General features: G+C 40.6%; 1 protein-coding gene across 5 annotated transcripts in view; it reads left to right on the top strand.

Annotated features, from left to right (window-relative positions):
- Positions 1-23481, top strand: part of MAPRE2 (microtubule associated protein RP/EB family member 2) — a 147184-nt gene that overhangs the window by 108226 nt on the left and 15477 nt on the right. For all 5 annotated transcript variants that reach the window (XM_014829268.3, XM_014829267.3, XM_070513236.1 and 2 more), the window contains one exon: positions 2606-2819. In XM_014829268.3, coding sequence (XP_014684754.1) covers positions 2606-2819 — 214 coding nt within the window. The remainder of the gene's footprint in view (positions 1-2605; positions 2820-23481) is intronic.

The raw sequence follows: 23481 nt of genomic DNA, 5'->3' as shown, positions 1-23481 counted from the left end.
CTTTGCGTAGATGGTAGCAATAAATAGTCTATGGAAATAAAAAATAAAATAGTGGGTTATAAAAGAGAGAAGTTAAAGGAAAAGAGAAAAGTTTGCTAACCAGTATATATTTTTAAATTTAATGCAATTAGTATCTTCCTAAATCAACGCATTTTAATCAAAATATTAAGAAAATCTTGGCTGCTTCTTTTCTCAGAATTTTTTTTTTTATAAAATTTTTTTTTTTTTGAGGAAGATTAGCCCTGAGCTAACATCTGCTGCCAATGCTCCTCTTCTTCCTGAGGAAGACTGGCCCTGAGCTAACATCCATGCCCATCTTCCTCTATTTTATATGTGGGACGCCTACCATGGCTTGCCAAGTGGTGCCATGTCCGCACCCGGGATCCAAACCCGCGAACCCTGGCTCCCCGAAGCGGAACGTGCGAACTTAACCACTGCGCCACCAGGCTGGTCCCTCTCTGAATTTTTATTTCAAAATATTTAACCTTTTGAATTCTTTGTCCTTTGCTGTGGTTAATTTCCAATTAGCTCCTTTGGTATGTCTTCAAAACCACTGCTATGGGTTCTCCTTACTTATTAGCAGCATCATGTGTCTTTTTCATTTAATTCTCTGTAAATGCTTCTAGATTGAAAAGAAAAGAAGCACCCATTCATCGCTTTATTGATGGAATTTGCCATTTAACAATTTAGGGGCCTCCATATCTCTGGAAGTGTACGCACAGAGAGTGGATGAGCCATCGTTAAGAATGTTGAAGATAAAATTCTTGTAATGGAGGGAGATTGGCCTTGATGATCTTTGTGGGCCTCCTTAGCTTATTAAGCTATGTCTCTACTCAAAAGTCCTTGGATAAAGACAGTGGTCCTGTTCGTGTTTGTCCTAGCCTAACAGCATATAGAAGGCTTCTGTGCACGGTTTTGGTTGTCATCTCAGACTTTGAACTTAGGCCCCCGGAACTTTCATTTTGATAGGGAATGCAAAATTAAGCCAACAGAAGTAAGCGCCTTCTTTGAGCAGCTAATGTAGCAGCATCATCTAAAATTGTTTATAAATTTTCACGTTTGGCAGAAAGCAAAGTGTAGTAGTGTGTTAAAGAGCCTTATGCTCTAGGAAGGCAGTTTCTAAAACAATATCAGCATACACAACTTATAAACCACAAGATATGAAACTATTTAAATAGTACAATGAGAAGTTAATTGAGTGCACGTGTGGAAGGAATTTTTCCATGTGGGCGGACTTTACTGAAGTTTGGGAGGAGTGAGATATCAGCACCCAGAAGTCTCCATTACTGGAAGAGTCTTCATGAAAAACACTGTCTCCTCCAAAAATTTCCTTCTCTGTCTTTTCTTCTTTATTTGATTTATTTTCAATTTGTAACTGCATAAAAAACATTTTTGAAAAATTTATTGCTAATGATTTAGTTTAATGGATGGACTAAAATGCTTCAGTTGCTTCTTTTCCTTTCAAAGTTGTCATTGGTATTTGAGGTCTTTCCACATTTAAGTGGTCCTGATGAATCTGTTTTCAGATATCAATGGTATATAGCTCCTAAGGTGGCAGAGCCTTGCTGAAAATTTCATATATACAGCATCCGTTCCTGTCATTACACAGTGATGCCCCACGCTCACACACTGTCACATACACACGATCTGACTCACTCCCTAGCTTTGTAACTCTCATGGCTCACATCCAACTAGTATTCCAACCCAAAGATGAGGAAGTGAGAATCTGGTAATGGTGCAGTTTGGATACCTAGGTACCTTTCCATTGCCTTCAAAAATGGCTGCCCACTGAATTAAAGCTAAGCAATCAGACCATGTTTTTTTCTGTCGTAATTCTGAAGGTTCCTGTAAAACCTCTAAAGGGAATACTGATTGGCTCTTTGGGTTGCCAGTAGGAAAGATTACCTCATAAAAAGCTGAGACTCATCTCAGAAGTTGATGTGGGCGCTGTGCACCTCCTCCTACAGAATGCCTTCTGTGACTCCGCTAATCAGACTCCACTCCTTTTCCTCTGCACTCCCAGGGCACATTAGCTGGGCTCCCGTGTAGCCCATGAATTACCGGGCCTGTATTGTGGTTAGTTGTTCTCATGTTAGTCTCTATATATTATAAACAAGCCCCATAAAAGCTCATTTTGTTTCATATGAACCCGTTAGATTGGAATATGTTTGCATTGATTTGAATCTTTCTCATTCACACTCTCTAGTAGCTATAATCCTTATAAGAGTTTGTTCCAACACAACTGGACCAAGTATTACAAAGAAAAAAGGAAAATCCATCAATCTTGAAACAGCACAGTATCCCAGGCCCATGTTTTCTGGAGGTAATACTTCGGAAATAAACATACTTTAAGGAGGGTCAGTATGATAGTTGAGGGTATTCTTTGTTTTGTCTGGTTTATTCGCAAGACTTAAGTATTCCGAGAGAACCAAGTGCAACATTTTCATTTAATTTTTCTTTAATGTGATGAAAAATTATATGCATTCTAGACTACAGCTGGCTAAGAAACTGGGAGAGAGAAATAGTTATATTTAGGCAACATTTTAGTTGTATTAAATAAAACATCCCTGAGGTTTGTGACTCGCATGGTGATTTTATTTTGCAGGTAATTCCAGTGGAGAAGCTGGTGAAAGGGCGTTTCCAGGACAACCTGGATTTTATTCAGTGGTTTAAGAAATTCTATGATGCTAACTACGATGGGAAGGAGTATGATCCCGTTGAAGCGCGACAAGGGCAAGATGCAATTCCTCCTCCCGACCCTGGTGAACAGATCTTCAACCTGCCAAAAAAGTCTCACCATGCAAACTCCCCCACAGCAGGTATTGTCACAGTGAAGTCACAGGGTCACTTTCCTTTTAGAAAACGGCTCAGACCCTCCTGTGCTTTGCTGCGTTTGATTCCTTCTTCCCAGCAGTCGATATGTTAACACCTGGGTATGATTTTCATTGTTGTCTGGCCACATTTGTCTTCCCAGCAGTGACCTAGATGTAATAAGCCTAATGATCATGATTTAAACTATTAAAAAAGCACAGCTATTCACTGGCTATCATGGAAGCTGGATGTTAAAATAATACCCCAGGGATAGATTTCATTTTCCTTCCAGTTTTTCTGAGAAATTTCAAGTAGTCTGTTTAGATTTTGACTGACATATTTTTACTGCTTTATGCTGGCAGTACAGACCAGAATATGAACTGATTTTATGCTTTTAAATATGAATCATCATCTATAATCCTTCAAAGGAAATTCATGAAATATGCATCCTGTCTCCTGTATGGGCAGTGCCAATTTTTATGTGATAATATTCAGCAAGACCTCATCTATCCAGCTTTGTCCAAAAGTGAAGTCACTGAGGATAAATGAACTTTAAAATTTTTTAAACTTTTGTGGGTAAAAACTTTTCTGGAATATAAACTTCCTTGCCATAAAAAACAGACTTTACCAGGCAGAATGTGTTCTTGTAAAATTAGGGTCATTATTATAAACACCAGTTGTGGTACTGGACAGTTAAAGATTGAAATCCTCAGAAGTCATTTGTTCCCATCCCGTATGTGAAAATCAGTGTTCAAACTTGTTAAATCCGTAAACTTAATTTTGTAAATAATAAAAATTCCTTATTTATGCCCAACCCCCAATCCAAATGGATTAGAAATGGTTATAACAATATTCAATAGATAGTAATGGCTTTATAATCAATTTTCCTCCCTGTACAGAAGCCTTTTGTTTTTTTCTTATTTCTTGTTTCATGGTTATCTTCTAGGTAGACTTGAGACCATTGGACATCTGTCATTATTTTTTAAACTATTTTTTAAATATACTAAAGATGTTAGGATTATCATATCATGATATCTGCAGTTAATTCTCAGATGATTCCAAGGAAAAAAAGTGTGTGTGTGTGTGTGTGCGCGCGCACGTGTGTGGAGAGTGAGAGGTAGAGGAGGAGAGAGGAGAAAGAGAGAAAGCAAAATGTTAACAACAGGTGAATCGAAGTGAGGGATATATGGGAAAGCTTCCAAAATAGAGTTGGGGGTCGGTGGATGGGTAGAATAGGGTGTCTTTGAAATTTTACTGTCTTCCCTGCACTGGCATGGATGATATGATTCCATAATTCCTGTCACAAAGAGTGTTATCCTCTCATTAAGAAAAATAAAAAGGCCATTCTCTTGTTTCTTTTATGTTCATATAATTAGCATAACATTGTAATTTATTTTCCTTTCCTATGGCTGCTAACTTTGGAGTCAGACTTGGTTTTAAATTACCACATCTGCCACTTGGGGCAGTTTTTTTTTTTAGGTAACACTGGTTTATAACATTATATAAATTTCAGGTGTACATTATTATGTTTTGATTTCCGTGTAGATTACATCATGCTCACCACAGAAAGACTAATTACCATCCATCACCACTCATGTGCCTAATCACCCCCTTTCGGCACAGTTCTTTAACCCCACCTAGCATTAGTTTTCTCAAAACTATTTCTACAAAACCTATTTCTACAAAATAGGGATATGCATATTAAATCTGCACGCACACACACACACACAAGAACACATAGACACACTCACTAGTACATTAGATGGATTCTTGTTCACCTGGATTAAAATAGTGGTCATGGAGATAGACAGATATAGGAGATATTTGAGAGATAAAATAGATTGTATATTGGTAATGGGTGGACATTAGGTAAAAGAGAGGGAGATGTCAAGCATGACGTCTTGGTTTGCATCATACAACTAGATGAATGGTAATATTGTTCACAAAGTGCTGAAAGACAACTAGATTTAGGAAAACATCCTAAGTTTGTCTTGAACATAATAAATTTGAGATTCCTTTGTGACATCTAAGAGGAGACCGAAGTAGGAAGTTCTGTGTGTTCATGCACACACGTGCATGCATGTGTGTGTCTGGAGCTCAGAGAAGTGTAGGCTAGAGGTAAACATTTGTGAGTCTTCCATATATCCATGTAATTGAGCTGAAGTGAGTACTGAGTGAGGAGAGAGTGCCTTGAGGAACTCTAACATTTACTGTTCAGGTAGAAAAGGAAGGGCTCGCATGGGAAGCAGGAAAGATGCCAGAAAGATCAAAGGGACCAAGGGAGTGATGTATCAGGGAAGCAGAAGGAAGGGAGCAGAATGGTCAACAATGTCTAAATCTGCTGAGGAGTCAAGTAAAACGACTAAAGGAGTCCACTGGATCTCTCAACTTGGGGGTCATTCACTGGAATGACGGGACCAGGAATGGGTTGAGGAATTGGGGAAGGAAATTAAGACAGTATAAAAATCCATCTTTGAAGCCATAGAATAAAAGAGCCTATGTAGAATAAATTAAACTAAACACAGGTCTTTGGGAATACATACATTTAAAGGGCAAGAGGAAGCTGAGAAAAAGATGAACATCAGGGGGAAAACCAGGAAAGCTCAGCATCAGAGAACAAACAGTGGGAAATTTCTAGGTAGAGGGATCACCCACAGTGCTGAATATTAATTGTGGAGTGATCAGATAGGTTGAAGCCTGAAAATGGGCCAAAGAAATCTGACACCTAGGAAGTGATTAATAATCCTTTAGATAATTGGTCCTTTCAAGTGCTGAGTGCATACACCTAGATTGCAGCGACTTAACAAGGACATGGCAAGTGTAGAAGTGGGTGCCGTAGAGCAGATTCCACCTTCAATAAATGTGTCAGGAAGATCGGAACACTTAGTATGGTGGGGAAAGGAGGAAGGTGATGGTAGCTTCAGGAAGTAAGACTGGAAGGAGAATGGTATTGTCCTTGATCCATTTTTGTTTGTTTTTAGGATAAGGCACAATGAACAGATCTGTTAAGATGAGAGAAAGGTCCATGGAGAAGGACTCATTGAAAACAGGAAAAAAAGAGGGAAATTGGTAGAGCACAACTCTGAAGCTGGAGGGAGAAATGAAGGTCAAGGGCAATGATGGAGGGTTAGAGAGGAAAGGGAATATTAACTTTTTCGGAACAGAAGTGATGGGGGCAGTGGGGTAAAAATTAAGCAAAGGCGTTTGGGAAACGAAAAATTCATAGCGGTTCAAATTGGCCTTCATCCTTTGTCAGAAACTTTCATCAGTCTAGGAGCTCTGGTGGAGAAGAGAGGTGGTGTGTTTTCTCCAGGGTTGGGGATTTGGCAGGCAGATGGAGTGGGAAGATGACAAGGTGAGAAAACCAAGGGTGGCTGGGAGTTCTCATCTTAAGGTCTTTTTCTATAGCTGTTGATATACAGATTCATCTTGAAACTCAGCTGCCACTTTTTCAAGTTTTTAGTAGTGAAATTGGACAGGCCTCAGAATATTTTTCTTCCCCAGTCAACGAGTCCTTAAATTGGCACGAACACTCCTGCTCCCCCAAACAGAACTGTCATTGTACTGGCTTGGCCTTGTTTTGTAGGAATTCCCTCATCTGTCTTTCATGAAAGCCACAGAGAAACTCGTGCCATTTTGATAGAAAGAATGTCCATGAACCTGAAAGAGAAATATGTATTTTCCAGAGCTTAACCTCTTGAGTGACAAAGCTCAGGAAACACATTAAAGTCAACGGATAATAAATTTGGTTTTTAATGTTCCAGAAGGCAGTAATTCCTGAGACTTGTGTTCCTGATACCTTGACCATGTTTATACCTCACTGGTCTTAATCAGGGAGAAAGGATATTTTCAGAAGTCAAACCAGCCATTCTCTTTAATAAAATATGTTCTGACTATTGGACATTGTGGGGTATTAAAACTATCCTGTGGAAAAAAATATAGCAAGGTATACATTACAGGTAGAACATTGTTTTAACACTATAATAGGAGAAAGTCTCCTATAAATACAGTAAGACCTCATTTTTCTCGAGGTTGTGTATCCAGCTCTTGGGAATACGGCCAAGAAAATGTAAGCCAAAATGTATTCTAAGAGTTAGAGTAGGTGTTGTAAAATCTGTGCTATAAAATTCTTGCACTTTACACACGAGAGAGTTCCTAGGATACTTATCCTGAGTCTATTTGCTCTGTCTTAATTTGGACATAATTATAATAAATATGGGGGTATGGCTTCTCAGCACGTAACTTATTAGGGCAAGGAGTACACTGATATCAATAGAAAGTACAAGCATCAGCAAAAGAAGAGCCAAAAATTTAACAAAACCTTACTGAACAGTCCAGGGGCCTGGGATCAAATAGCTCCATGCCTCTCAGTAGCCCTCAGGGTCTGTATGACACCAACATGCACTAATAGATAAACTCAGAGTTCCCTTCTAATTCTCTCTCTCTTTTTTTTAATTGCAGCAATTCCTAGAATAAGCAGGTAGCACTTTTTTTTTTTTTTTAAGGTATACTTTTTGGTGAGGAAGATTGGCCCTGAGCTAACGTCTGTTGCCAATCTTCCTCTTTTTTTCCCCCCAAAGCCCCAGCACATAGTTGCATGTTCTAGTTGTAAGTCCTTCTAGTTCTGTGTGGGATGTCACCACAGTATGGCTTGATGAACAGTGCGTAGGTCCACGCCCAGGATCCAAACTGGCAAACCCCGGGCCACCAAAGCAGAGCGCACAAACTTAATCACTGCACCACCGGCCAGACCCCCTTCTAATTGTTAAGATTCTATTTATTGTCTATTCGTAATCATCTCCCCCATGAACTATTTTTACAGCCTCTAAATTGGTCTCCCTGCCTATGGTCTGCAACCATGAAAGGCCACCCTTTTCATGTACAAGTCTTATTTTTGTCCATCTAAAACTTGACAAAGTGCTTGATGAGGTGAAGGTCAGCTGTCTGGGAAATTCATGTTACCTGTATCACCGTTATCTCAGTGTGATGCCAGGTGAGGGACATTCAGCAGTAATTTCTGCTCCCAGCTCTGAGCCTTGGTCATTTCTTAATTATCTGCATTCATGGAAACAAGCGATGCCCGGTATAATCAAAAACAGGAGACAGCCTTCAATTATTTTTTCATTTTTAGCTTTGGAATACTTGATTCATTTTGCAGTGGATTTTGTCTCCCCAAATATTTCCTTAGGCTAATATTAAAATTAACAAAGAGAGTAGATATTAAAAGTTCTCATCACAATAACGACAACAACAAAATTGTAACTGTATGGTGATGGATGTTAACTAGACTTACTGTGGTGATTATTTCACAATATATACAAATATAAAATCATTATGTTGTACACTTGAAATTAACATGTTATGTCACTTATATCTCAAAAAAATGTTACCTGCATGTCCTGACTATAATACCTTTAAAAGCAGTAAATGGAAACTCCAGAGCATCTTGTGTGGCAAAGGGACCATATTAGAGTGGAAAGAGTGGTCATGGCCTGGATCATCCACATGTTGATAATTAAGAAAGGACTATCTACATTGGCAAGAAAAAAATTGTTTTTACATCACACAGACCGCTTATATACCCCAGATTGTTTGCTTGTGTATAAAATTGATGCGTTCTACATACTTGATGCATTCTCTTTTTGTAAGTATGTGCTAGATTTTTCTGCCATAATCAGTACAGACACAAGATGTTCTTTTGTGGATTCAGAGAAGGCATAGAACACTTTGGTGCCTGTGTGTCGTTGGGTGACTTACCTGGACTGGAACAAGCTTCGTCGTAAGCAGAGGCTGTCACCTAGGGTGGAGGCTGTCTGGCAAGTCTTATTCTATCTACATTCCAGAAATTACATCTTGAACAGCTTTTTATCTACCAACAAGGAGCGTGTATTAAAATAGGCATTTTCGTTATGATAGTTATCGGTTAAGTGCATATACGACCATGAGTCGTGATGTTTGTAAATTTATGGCTATGAGCCATATCTGCAACTCAGGATAGCTGTCCAGGGGATCAGATTTTGTGTGTGAGCGCTTAACTTAAAAAGAAATTCAAAGTTGCAGTTTCTATAGCAACCACAGCTTAGACACATTGCAAATTCACATATATTAACGTATTTAAATCAAACTCCCGTATACAAATATAGTGTGATGCATTTAGAGTTGCTATGGAAATTGAGACTGAGTTTTTTCTTTTCCTTATAGACTTCAGTGTTCCAGCCTTCAAATCAGATTAATAAAAATACAAAAAAATGGTTTCAAAAAGGAAGCAACCTAAGAAGTATAATAGAATAAAGTATTTTAACAATCATAATTAAATCCCTAAATGTAGATTTAAATAAATCCTTAGTGCTTTTCAAAAACTGTATTGAATGGGGTTCTCTACGTCTGTTCATACAGCCTTAACAAGATGACCATGTTTATTGATTCATTTGTTTAGCAGTGTTTTCACATTTGTTGAGCACCTGTAATCTAGGTAAGCATTGCCTGTCACCTTATTTGGGGAAAGAAAAGTTGCTTTTACTTTCCCAAAAAGTTTGTTTTGTTTTTTAGGAGAGGCAGTGAAATGTAGCAATTTATAGCGGTCTTTATTTGTGTTCTGATCTTGATATTATAGCCCAGAATGTGGTCTCTCTTGGTCAGCGTACCACATGGACTTGAAAAGCATATGTATTCTTGCAGTTGTTGGTTGTACAGTGTTTTAGAAATACCAATTAGATCAAAGTAGTAGATAGCGTTATTCGGATCCTCTTTGTTTTTACTGTTTTTTGTTGTCTAGTTGTAACAATTTCTGCAAAGAGCGTGTTAGCGTTCGTTGAGGAATTGTCTGTTTTTCCCTGTTTAATGCTCTCAATTTTTGTTTCCTGTATTTAGGGCTCTGTTGTTAGGTGCATACATGTTTATGATTGTTAGGTCATCCTGATGAATTGACTTTTATTTTATGCACTGTTCCTCTTTATCTTTGGTAATTCTCTTTGTCCTGAAATCTATTTTATCTGATATTAATATAGCCATTCCAGCTTTCTTAGGCTTACTCTTTGCATGGTATATCTTTCTCCATGATAGGTTAAATTTCCACTTATCTTGGTCTTTATGTTTAAAGTGTGTCTCTTGTACACAGCATATAGTTGTATCTTGTGTTTTTATGCATTCTGATAATCTCTGGACAGTGGAGGGTCCAGTCCATTAACACTTAATGTTAATTATTGATTTGGATTTAAATCTACCATATTATTATTTGTTTTCTACTGGTCCTGTTTTTTGTTTCTCTTTCTTCTTTCCTGTTGTCTTCTGGATTTTAAAATATTTTTGAGCATTCCATCTTAATTTAGTTATTGTGTTTTTAACCGTACCTCTTTGCATTAGTATTTTTGGTGGTTGCTCTAAGGAGGGCCACATATATTCTTTTCACAGTGTACTAAAATTAATATTGAACCACTTCAGGTAAAATGGGGAACCCTTGCAACTCCTCCCCGCACTATCTTATGTTATATTTGTCATATGCATTACACCTACATACATTATAAACCCCACAAGACCATGTTATAACTTTTTCTTTAAACCAACACTGTCAAATGTGGTGGCTTCTGAGCACTTGAAATATGCTTATCGTGCATTGGAACATGGTGTGTGTATAAATAAAGTGCGTGCTAGATTTAGAAGACTTGGTGTGAAAAAAATAATATAAAACTAGACCTAATTAATAAGTTTTATGCTGAATACATGTGGAAGTTTTAATTTGTATATACTGTATATTTTTGCATATGTTAAAATTAATGTCTTTTGTTACTTTTTGATGTGGCTACTAGAAAATTTTAAGTTACATGGTTCACATTACATTTCTATTAGGCACTGCTGCTTTAAACAGACATGTATTTTAAAGAAGTTGAGAGAAATAGTTTATTTTGCATATATTTACTATGTCCAATGTTCTTCATTCATTCCTGAACCTCTGAGTTCCCTACTGTTTTGATTTCTCTTCAGACTGAAGAACTTTCTTTAGCATTTCTTGTAGAGCAAGTCCAATGGCAACAAATTCTTTTAGTTTTCCTTTTTCTGTCAATGTCTTTATTTCACCTTAATTCTTAAAGAGTATTTCACTAGATAAAGAATTCAGGCAGATACTTTCTTTCGTTAAGCACTTTAAAGATGTTGTTCCACTGTCTGTGGCCTCCAGAGATAAGAAGTGCATGTTCATTCTGATCATTCCTCTCCTGTCTGCACTGTATTGTTTTTCTCTGCATGCAGTGAAGATTCTCTCCGTATCTTTGGTTTGCAGTAGTGTGACTGTGATGTGCCTAATTGTGGTTCTCCTTGAATGTATCTTGTTTTGGAGTTCATTAAACTTCTTAAATCTATAAGCTTATGTCTTTTACCGTATTAGGGAAGTTTTCAGCCATTAGTTCTTTAAATATTTCTTCCACTTCATCTTCTCTATCCTGTCCTTCTGGGACTCCATTTATCCATATGTTAGAGCTTTTGAAATCATCTCATAAATTGCTGAGGCTCTGTTTCTGTTTTTTCCTGTCTTTATTTTCTCTTCTTTAGATTTTTTCTATTGATATATCTTCAAGTTTACCCTCTTTTTCCTCTGTTATTTCCATTCCACTATTGAGCATATTTTTTTATTTCAGTTATTGTATTTTTCAGTTTTAAGGTTTATCTTGAGCTTGCCTACCTTTTCATTCATTATGGGCTTTCTTTACTGAGCGTGGTTATGATAGCTGCTTTGAAGTTTCTGTCTGCTAACTCCACCACTCTGATCTTCTCACAGTTGGCATCTGTTGATTGTCTTTTCCTTTGAGAATATGTCATTTTCCAAGCTCTTTATATGTTGAGTAACTTTGGATTGTATCCTAAACATTGTGATGTTATGTTGCGGAGACTCTGGATTTTGTTATATTGCTCCAAGAAGTGTTGATGTTTTTTATTTAATAGCCACTTAACTCAATTAGAGTCCAGGTAAAAAGTTCTCAAGTTAGATCTCACTCAAAAGGTCCTAACATTCGCCTCAGGCCTGTACCCTCATGCAGGATTTCCTTTTCCTTATCACCACCAAGACGCAAGTCTTCATTTACTTTTTGAGAAACTCCACCCTTTAACCACAAATATTTGTCTCACCCTAGAGTCATCATTTACTCTGTAAAATGCATTTTCCCCATGTCCGCTCTTTAGACTAGAACAGCCCGTGATGGCATTTGACTTCCCAGAGCCCTGTAGGGTAGGCACAGGCACCCTTCTTGTCCCTTTATGGTCTTCCCATCAAGATGAGTCATGCCTGTTTATTCTTACAGTTTCCCAGTGTGTACCTGCTTGATGCTGCTACCCCACAGTCCCCACTCACCTAACCACATGCTCTCCTATCCACGTACCTACTTACTTCTTCAAGGATCAAATGTTAATTTTCAGAGATGACACAGTATCAGCTCAAAACAAGGAAGAGATGCATTTTTACCAGCTCCATAATTAACAATACTTGTTTTCAAATAGATGTTAGCACTTCTTATATGAACAGTGTTTCTGTCTTTCACTCAGTCCCTCATATGTCAGCATTACACCCCCTTGACCTGTTTGTATTAAGAAACCATACTATTGCCAAGCTGCATACTAGTTAATGCTCACTTGGCTACATTTAGATCTGGAGAAAATGAAAAGAACACTTAAAATGGCCCAATTTATTAAATTCTTAGAGGATATCCCCTACTCCCTAGAGGTGGTGGTTTTGTCCCTCCAGCTACACATCTTCCATATGTAAGATATCTAAGGTATACTGCTAGGCATCGGGATGCTTCTCCTCTCACAGAGTAATTAAAACTGCGTTTCCCTACCAATAATGATAAAACCACAGCATAAAATATGAGCAGTGCTCTGCCTTGCCAGGATATTGAATATCTGTGAGTCTGGAATATTCCACAGAGAGGAACGAAAAGTCTTGAAGAATTCAGGAGCTTCAGATAGGAATCTTCTGGCAGTGTCTGTGGAAGAGGCCAAGGGCTTCTTCCTAGGAAGAACCATGCATTTTTCATTTCCATCCCGGTTTGTTTGCTTACTGAGACAACATTTTTGACAGAGGATTTACTAATTCAATTTGCAATTTTTAATTATTTTGGCTTTTTGGAATCAGAGGATGTCATAGTTTTCTTTAAAACTCGAATTTCTAAAAGCTTAAAGTTCAAAACCTATAAAATGTTGTTACTATTATTGTATAACTCTTAAAATGTAAACCTAATGTGAATATAATTTTTTTTCATGAAAGTTAGGGAAAAGGAAAACATTTAAAATGTAGAAGGAGTCATCAAATATAAGGGGGTTAGCAAATATTTGAGTACACACTAAGTGGCAGCTATTGTTATAAGCACTAAATATGTATTAGCTCAATTTAGCTTCACAGCAGTCCTAAATGGTAGATAGTATCATACGCCCGTTTTAGAGTTGAGAAAACTGAGGCACAGAGAGGTTCAGTAATTTGCCAGGGTCACACACTAGAAGTAGGGGACCAAAGATTTGAAGCCTGATTGTGTGATTCCGGAGCCCACACTCTTTAACCGTTATGTTATACTGCCTCTCTCAGATGACATGGATATGGTCTTGTTTTATGTTCCTGTCTCCTCCTCACACTGTACTGAACCACAGTACGTTTTCACAGACCAAACTCAAATTGCATGGTGTATGGAAGAAATAGACGAGTCTACAGTGTTGAAAGGCTGGAAACAGAATACATGCTCTTCGATTTGGATGACATTTATTTTAAAAATAATTTTTATAAGTTCAAAAACATTCCCATTCATCCCTGCAAGAGGCTCTTGGGTGAGCGTTGTTATATTTTATCTACATTCGTAAATGCAGGAAACATTAAGCCGGTTGTTCCAGGCCTCTTATCAGCCCTAAAGTAGAAACGTGTATAAAGCCCAGAATACTGAGCCCTAGATTTGTAGGATTACTAATCTCTGGTTTTTTAACCCTTCAATTCAAATAATTCTCTGAGTATATGGCCTGGGTGATTTCAGAGTGAACAGTAAGCCCCTCAGACAAAACTGGCGTCTGTTTCAGCCTGCCACGCTCTTTCCTCACACAGGACTTGGCAGAAGAGGGCTATGGCCTCCATTGTTGTCCCACCTGCACCTGGGAAGCAAACCATCCGAGCCCTTTTTTAAACAGCATGGGGTCCTTTCATAGCCAGCATTGGGTCGTTCTTATACAGCTCCTCCCTAAATATGCTGAAATATTAATCAGTTCTGCAACTAACCCCCCCCCCCAATTACTCTGATAGATCATCTCTTTTCTCTCCATAGGTATCATAACTTGGCATTTTGGTTCTAAGTCTGACAATAAACCTTGACAGGCCTCAAAGGGTGATGATTTGGTGTTTAGTCTCAGTTTCCATAAGCAGAATATCACAGAGCACCGATGAACCTATGTTTCTTTACTTTTGGTGCCTTTCTGTGTCACTTGATAGGTTGGGTGGGAACAGAAAACAGTTTTGAGTTGAAGAGTTTTCTTGACTCCCTTGGAATTGGGTTAACTAAACTATCAATCAGGTCTGTCTTGTCCAATCATTGTTTCCCCACTGCCTGATAGAGTGAAGTTTCTCATTTAGTATTTGTTGAAATGATTTAATTTAAATGACTGCCATGTCCATTGAGATCAAGGAAAAGGCAGTATTTAAGCCAACACTGCTGTTTTTGAAATTTTCTCCAATAATCTCATCACCTTGCACTGTAGCTTAGAAGATAGCATGGCACACTACAGTCGCTCAGAAAACATTTCTTAAACAACAGTTTCTCTTTCTTGGATTCCTTGTCCTTTGTGTGAAAGCTTGACTTGAATTCTCATTCAGTCTCTTAACAAATATTTGTTAAGGCTCTATAAGAGGTTCTGGACCCTACAGTGATTCAAGGAAGTTACAGCCTAGTGGGGAAGCCTGATGACAAACAGACAGTAACAGTAAAGTGAGGTAAGTGCTATCAGGGTGTGTAGGAAGGTCACCTGAGCTGGTTTTGTGTATTCTAGAATGGTTTCTTGGAAAGAGTGAGGTTCCACGAAAGCTTAATGAATGAGTAGAAGTTAGCCCAGTGAAGCGCATGGAAAAGAACATTGCAAGCTGGAAGAACAGAATGTTGAAATCAAAAGAGAATGTGCTCTATTCAGCGAAGTGTGGGTTCTGTGCAGTTTTTGAGATGTGAGGCTGCAGAGGTGAGCGGGGCCCTTGTATAATGAGTTAAGAGATCATATTCAGGTGCTTTTGCCGCAAAAGAACCACTACAAATTTAGTACCTTAAAACAGTATGCATGTATTGTCTCACAGATTCTGAAGCCCGGGCACAGCTTAGCCATGTTCCGTGCTTTAGAATCTCACCAGGCTGCAATCTTGGTATCTGCTGTGGCTGTGGTCTCATCAGAGGCTCAACTGGGGAAAGCTTCCTTGGGTTGTTGGCAGTTTCCTTGAGGCTGCAGGACTGAGGCTTCTGTTTCTTGCTGGAAGCTTCTCTCAGTTCCCAGAGGCCACCTACAGTTCCTTGCCATGTGGGTTTTTCCAACATGGGTACTTACTATCTGGCAGCTTACTTCAAGGCCAGTAGAGGAAGTCTCTCTGGTGTGTCTGCCAGCAAAACACAGTCATATATAGAGTACCATAATCATGGGAGTGACATCCCATTACCCTTGCCATATTCTGTTGGTTAGAAGCAAGTCAGAGGTCCCATCCACACTCCAGGGTGGGGAACTAGACAAAGGTGGGAACACCAGGAGGTGAAGATCATTGGGGGCAGGTGAGGGGTCACTTTAGGATCTGTCAGTCACAAAGGTTTACACTTTATAATATAATGGGGACTGTCGGGAGTCATTGAAAGGTTTTAAGTACAAGTTTACTCTGATAGGGAGAACACGCAGAGAGGGCACAGTTACAGTCCAGAAGACTAGCTAAGCTGTGGCAGCAAACCATGTAGGAGAGGAAGGCGGCCTAAACACAGTTGTGGCCATGGGTTAGAGACTTTAAGGAGGTATGATCAACAAAACTTGATGATGATTGGACATGAGAAATAAAGGAAAGGGGAAGCCGAGGAGACCTGCTGCACAAGTTTCTGGCTTGGTGGTGGCTGGTGGAAGCAGAGAACCTGGAGCAGGAGCCAGGTGACGTAGGGGACAGCGGATGATTCAAGTGGGCCTCCACTCTGGTTCTCACCTCCCTGAGCTCCACCTGCTCTCTGGCTGCAGGCCACGTCTCTCTTTGCAAGGGAGTTGTGGGTAAGATAGTAGTGACGGCACACAACAGACTTGCCACCATCAGAAGAACAACCTAAAACGCTGATCTTGCCGGTGGAGTCAGTAGGACTCTGACCGAACATTGTCAAGTGATTAAGCACTGTGCTCCCCTAAAATGGCTGTGTTGGTTTGTAAGGTTTTTGTGTAAATGACTGCTGTATACCAGGAGCATGGGGACACCATGATGTTGCTGTCGTGGTAACACCTGTGTGTCTTTATTCTCCGTGTCTGGCTCAGTTCGTTGGGTTCTTTCAACCACTAGCTTTCCTTATTGCTGCAGCAAACAGGCAAGGGGGTGCTCCCTTAAATTATTGTTGGGACTCTGGTGTGTATTCTTTTCATCGGGGTGAGGGATCCTGACCATTTCTTCATAGAAATTTCTCTGAGACAATTTGAAAACAAGAACTTGAACTAAGGGGGTGATTGGTTGGCACCTAATGTGTTTCAGAGCATGCTTAATTTCCTACCAAAATGTGAGAGGTGTGAAAAGTCAGTTTATCAAAAAAAATATACACCATGTTCCGATAACTATTTAAAAGTTAGAATTTTTAATATTTGAGCCATTTCAAGATGAAGAGTTCTTTCCGGCATTTTTCCCCCCTATGAAAAATTCTCTGAAACCAGAGTGACTCAAGCAGAGCCTGGAAAATACTGGAGAATCACATGATGGCTAAAAATAAGCACATCATCTCCAGCAGGGACAGTAACCAGGGCAGAAGTAACTCGGTTTGTGAATGCTCATACTGGCTGGGCATGCTCAGTGGAGTCAGGCCCTCTTGCCCATCACAGGGCAGCCTTTGTGACCACTGGTCAGGGCAGGGGAGCCTCAGGCACTAGCTCTCCGTGCAGGGGCAGCCCCACCCTCCCTAGGCCTCTGACTTTCAGCATAGCTCACTGGCATGCTCTCCCGGGGCAGAGCCAGTTATCATACTCTGTAATGACCCTTGAGCAGTGGACTGGGAGGGACACAGACTGACTCATAATTCTTGTCACTGCCTACTTTTTCTTCAGCCCTCCCCTTGGAATCAATAGCAGATGCTACTGATCACAGAATATCTTTTCTTTGTAGTTAATCTTTCACAATTCAAAGTTGTATAAAATGGCTGAACATTAGATGCCTGTTCTAGAGGGTATATAATAGCTTTTTCTGAACTATAGCATTGTAAATACTTTACCAAAAACAAAACTTGTCTGGAGCACTCACTCTTCATAGCCAGGAGAATTCCTGCAGTAGCCCCTAACTGGCCCTTCGGCCTCTGTCCTCACCCCCTGCAGTGTGTTGTCCACACAGCAGGCAGTGAGCCTTCTAAAACCGAAGTCAGCTCACGTCACTCTTCTGCTCAAGACTCTGCAGTGGCTTCCCTTTTCCCTCAGAATGAAAGCCGACCTCCTCACAGTAGCCTTTGAGGTCCTGCATGACCTGTCCCCTCCAGCACCTCTCAGACCTTCTCCTCCTGCAGTGCCCCATGCTCCCTCAGTTTCAGTATCTGGCCTGGCTCCTGAACAGGCGAGGCAGGGCCCGTGCACTGGCATTAGGCCTTTCCTTTTTCTGGAATGCTCTCCTTCTTGCTGTCCCAAGGGCCAGCTCACCTCTCTCAGGTCTTTGCTCAAATCTGACTTTTTCAACGAGGCCCTGAAGAAATAAGGGTTATTCCTGCAACTGGCATGCCACTTGCGGGGATCCTGGAAGCTGTGACTACAGAGTTGTGACTATGGACTATGGAGTTGTCACAAGAGGTGTTGGCTTCTGTGGGGAATGAGACTTTTGAGCTGGGCCCCACACACATATGCCTGGTGTGGATCTCTCCTCCTTGCGTCTGTGCTGCAGGACTCCCACCGAGAGGACTCGGTGTTCCTGATCCCTGTCCTTCTGAGTGGACTCGGGCTGAGTGTGGCCTGTGGAAGTCCTGTGGGTCTGAGTGAGGAGTTGAGACTGTGGTCTTCAGGGCGGATGCTCAGGCTGTCCCCTGAAGGTCCTCTTTAAAACGGTCACTCACCAGCTCCTACCCACACTCCCTGCCCCTGCTCTTCCCTTCCTTTCTTGTTTCCATAGCATTTGCTTTCTAGTTTATTTCGTCTCTTATTGATTTATTACATTGTTTATTCTCTAATTCCCCCTGTTAGAATGTAAATTCCACAAGGACAGGCATCTTTTGTGTTTCATTCATTGTTTTATCCCAAGTGCCTACAGCTTGCCAGGTACACAGTAGGGGTTCAATAGATATTTGCTGCATGGATGAATTGATCAGAGTAATTTAGAAGGAGCAGAGACTTGAGTTTCAGCTCGCTGATTTTCAAGATAGAGTATGGAATGGGGGAACCTATGCCTTGGAGCTCATTGGTGGATATGGGCTAATAAATTTTTGTAAAGATTTTCTTTAAAATGAGTCTCATTTTCTTATTTCAGCAGTTTACTTTTTATTTTGTCTAGAAATGGGAAACTTGTGTACTTTTTCTTCATTAGTTGAGTCAGGTCTCATTTGCTGAGTAATAATAATGTAAGCTAACATTTATTGAGCACATACTCTGTGCCAGGCTTTTGTGTAAGAACTTTCCATGTGTTAACTCATGCACTCTTCCCAGCTCTGGGAACGGGCACTGCTATTCCTATCTTAAACATAAAGAAGTCCAGGTGGCAGCAAAAGTCACGCCACCTGGCAAGTAACAGAGCCAGGATTCCTATGAAGGCCGCCTGGCTGCAGGGCCTCCACGCTTAACCACTGTCTCCCTAGGGGCAAGATGGAGGATACCCAACTCTATACCATGTCTTCATTCCCACAAGATGTATATGGTGCCTGATCGGCCATATGGAGCTGCCCATGTTTATGAGCTGACACTGAAGTAGGAGAGCCAAACTTGGCCACTGGCTGCACTAGTAGGACAGAAACCACAAAGGCTATGAACTACTAATTTCAGAATAAAAGAACCAACCTCTTAATGATCTCATGAATCAGGGCATCCTGGAACCCTTGTTAAAGTTCCATTTGGACTGACCTCTGGCCACCGAGGTGCTTTTGCCCTCAGCGCAGATTACAGACTCTACAAAGTGAAGGTATGGAGCCACTTTTGGAGGAAAGGACTAGATCTTGAATTTACAGTGATCAGAATTATGTGGGAGCTGACAGTCATATTGATGTGGGGTCAGTGTAGTCACGTAGAAAACCCTCTTACTGTGGGCAGGCTCTCTTCCCATCTGTCCAGCCCCATCCTCTTTCCCCTAGCAGTGGCCTTATTTACCTGTTTATTTTAACCGAGCTCATTATCTCAGTTAAAAATAAAATCTATTTGCCAAGGTATAGGGAATAAGGAAGTGATGTCAGTCTATCCGTAGTCAATGTAGATGCCATGTTATCTTCTGCTGTGTTTCAGTTGTTCTGTGGAGTTTGGTTTTGTTTTTGAGCTATAATTGACATATTATATTTCAGGTGTACAACATAATATTTGAATATATCATATTTAAATATATTGCAAACTGATCACAGAAAAGGCTGGTTAACATCCATCACCACATATAGTTACGATTTTTTTTTCTTGTGATGAGAACTTTTAAAATCTACTCTCTTAGCAACTTTCAAATGTACGATACAGTATTATTAACTGTCGTCACCATGCTGTGTATTACATCCCCAGGACTGACTTATTTTATAACTGGAAGTTTGTACGTTTTGACTCCCTTCACCCATTTTGCCCACACCCCGCCTCTGTGGGGTTTTTGAGTGAGAAAGACCCAGGGGTGAAGGGAGTGTTCCCTCACAGTACGGAAGAAGTTGGGGATGACCAGGAGAGTGGTTGCTTGCTTCCTGAGTGTGTGTGTGTGTGAGTGCACGTGTTTTTAAATGTCTCTGTGGTTCTTGTCAACAGTATTAATGTCATATTTTTAGCTCCTCTGTTTATGATTTTGGCAGATGGAATACGGTAGATTATGTGAGAAGAATTTCTAAATTCCATCAGAGCCCTGGCCATGAAGGATAAGTCAAGTACAATGCTTTTATTTGCTTCGTCATTCTGAATTCATTGGGCCTCCTGTGCCCAAAACGTTGTAGCATTTTCCATAAACATTAAGCAAGCTACTAATTATTGACATTAGACGCAGCGATGCACTGGCTTCACCAAGGCAATGAATCAGGCCACTCTTTGTTTTTTACAACTATGGTTAAAATGTCTTAGAATCATATTTATACCCCAAATCCTAAAGGCATTAATTAAGACACAACTGCTCAAAGACTAGCATTGTAAATCATGTCCATATCGAATGGGTAAAGTCAGGGAATTACAGGGACTTGTACAGAATTTATGTCTGTGTTCCTCTGCTTCTGAAACTCCTTTTTATTTTGAAAGGGAAAATTAGGGAGAGAGAGAAAAGCTTGAGGGAAAAATGATCCTTGTGAAAGAGGGCTACCACTAATTATGTTTTCAGGACATCATCAAATGCACCTTGAAAAAAAAAATTGAAATGTTTGATAGCTGCAAGAGAAAAATCTATATCTGTATTATAGCCAGAGTAACTGCACTCTCTTTAAAAGCCATTATGTAAATGTTTTTCACCATAAGCATCACTGAGCAAAGAGGCCTGGGAAGACACAGAAGTGAAATCGTTGGTGGACCAGGGGACATTCTAGGAAGCAGGAAGGCAGCCCTTGAGGACCCCAGTATGTCAAACCAGGATTGGGTGCTATCAAGGATGTTATGGGGTCACTTCACAAAACTGGAATACACATGGCAGCTTACACAGAGGTGTTCTATCAATGTTAAATTTACTGACATTGATAACTACAATTTTCTGATAACACCCTTATTATAGTGGCCCAGGTAAGTGGGAAGAGAATATCTGGAGCCCCTGGAAGCTGGGCACACTTTAGAGAATGGTTGTCTGAAAGAAGACAGAAGACTTTTAAAGCAAATAAGCAAAGAGTTGGTTCTTAACTGTCTAATGAGGGTGATATGCTTTAAAATAGTGTCTACTGTTATTATTCTAAAAAATAAACCATGAAATCATTAAAGATGATGAGCAGATGGTTTCCTTTTCATTTTTATAAATTTTCGTATTTAGTATTTCTTAGTGTGTGTTAATGGTATGATAGCTGTGAGGGGAAATTACTTCCGTATCAAATTACAGCTTGCGATGATTTAAAGAGCTCACTTTACATTCATTTGAAAATGGGCTTTTTAGTTTAACCCTTAGTTGTGTGGTTTTTTAAACTCGAAACCTCTGAAGATAACTAAGGTCTTCCCCACGTCCTTCCTGTTCTTTAATTTCCTCAAGTTTATTCATTAGAAGGTATAAATGTACAAGTAAGGGGTGCTGATCTCTCGTTAACATTTTCTTTTCAAACAACGTAAATTAGAATTTCAAAACCCCTCTTATTTTAAATTTCAAATACTAATTACTTAATGGCTCTCTTTTTAAATTTTTCAAATTTGTTTTCCATTCCTTTCTCCAGGCTGCACTGCACGTAGTTAGTGACTGTCGGGGGTTGGGGAGGGCGTGGGCAGAACCTATTCTTTCACCCCTCATTTAGCAGTATAGGTCGGGGAGCGTGGACCAAACCCCCTCTCTCCACCATCCCTGCCCTGCCCGGCAGCAGGGGACGCCAAGTCTGATGTTCTTTTCCTTCATCTTTCTCATCTCGAGGAGACCCACAAGCCACATGCATGTGCCGGGGTGAAAGACCCAGGACTCTGCCCCCAACTGACCTTGACAGGATCCATGAAACAGAGACATTGTTTTAAGGCCTTGACTCTGAACCACACTTTGGCATGTCAGACCCCCACAGGCTTTTTTTTTTTTTTTTTAAAGATTGGCACCTGAGCTAACGACTGTTGCCAATCTTTTTTTTTTTCTCCCCCTGCTTTTTCTCCCAAAATCCCCCCAGTACATAGTTGTATATTTTAGTTGTGTCCTTCTAGTTGTGGCATGTGTGAAGCCGCCTCAGCATGGCCTAATGAACGGTGCCATGTCCGCGCCCAGGATCCGAACCGGTGAAACCCTGGGCCACCGAAGCGGAGCGCACGAACTTAACCACTCGGCCACAGGGCCAGCCCCCTCCACAGGCATTTTTAAGTTGGGCTCTGTCGATAGCAAAGGATGTGTTTCTTCAAGAAAAAACAGGGTTTCCCTGTGAGGCTACATGTGGCTGGAACTGGGAGAGCCGTAACTGCTGTCGGTAACTGCGGCAGCTCTGGCCTCTGGGCTGTGAGCCCCCCAGCGTCCCCCCCGGCCCCGTGTTTCTCTCCCAGCCAGCTTCCTCTGCTTATTCATCGTCTCTCTTCCCTGACAACTTGGCCTTGCACGGGGCTTTGGCTTCCCATGACCCCTTCTACTGTTACATCATGCCAAACATTTCAGGTTTTTCTCAAGCTGCATTTGATGATATCCTGAAGATATAATTCGTGGTAGTCCTGTTTTACAAGCAGTCAGCTTCTCTTCCTTCCATGTTTTCCTTTAGAAATTTACATGAGACTGGACAAGGCGGAGAGTATAAGAACATGCGTGTATCTGATGAAGCCAGCTCAGTTATTACAACCGGCCGCATCGCAGATGCTGACTTGCTTAGGGAGGACTGCCTGGGTGGGCAGTGGGTCACGTGCTCTCCAGGGAAGCCCCCTTCTTCAGGGCTGTTGGCTTCAGAAGAGGCAGTGAACGTGGCAGAGGCTTGGACAGCCTGGCACAAACCACCTTGCTCCCCCCTACTCAGAGTTAACCATTTACTGACTGAATTTACCCACTTGAGCTATCGTCCTGATTCCATAGATAAGGATCTAAGTAATAATGGAAGAGGATCTTGAAAGGGAACCAAGTAAGAGATCTCTTTCTGGGAGGCTGTTGATTTTTGTTTCATTTCCTTTGTGTTTTGCTGGCTCCTCCTGTCAGTGACTTTGATGTTGGCATCAGCTCCTCGAGCTTTCTCTCGTGTCGTTACCATGGATAGATGCCTCTCCTAGGAGTTGTTTAATAAATTATAGAAACTTTATTGAGTGTCTCCTCTAGGTCAGGCACTGTGATTGGCTGTAGGAACATAGAGCGTAAACAAAATAGATGCAGCTCCTGCCTTGTGGAGTTTGTCTAATGGGAGAAGGAGACATTAGATGAGTAACTATATCGTGACAGTTGCTAGGCACTGTGCACAAAGGGTTCCAGGTGCTGTGGCCTCTCAGAGCAGCAACACCTAAGCTGAGACATGAAGGGTGGTAGACTTAGTCACCTGGAGCGGGGGAAGGAGTGTTTCAGGCAGAGCCAGAGTCACACTCTATGGTCCTGTAGTCTAGAACACTGCTTTGTTCTTGAGGACGTTCAGCGTGGTCATGCCTGGGACCTTCTGGAGAGCAGGTACCTCCAGTATGTGGCTCATGGAAGGCACTTAGTAAACATGTATATATTAAAATATGACGTGTTGCTTATAAAAAGATCTGAAG

The sequence above is a fragment of the Equus asinus genome, chromosome 7, assembly GCF_041296235.1.
Source record: "Equus asinus isolate D_3611 breed Donkey chromosome 7, EquAss-T2T_v2, whole genome shotgun sequence".
In the NCBI taxonomy this organism is placed as follows: domain Eukaryota; kingdom Metazoa; phylum Chordata; class Mammalia; order Perissodactyla; family Equidae; genus Equus; species Equus asinus.
Note: the sequence above shows the minus strand (reverse complement) of the source record. Positions and strands in the feature narration are given on the sequence as shown.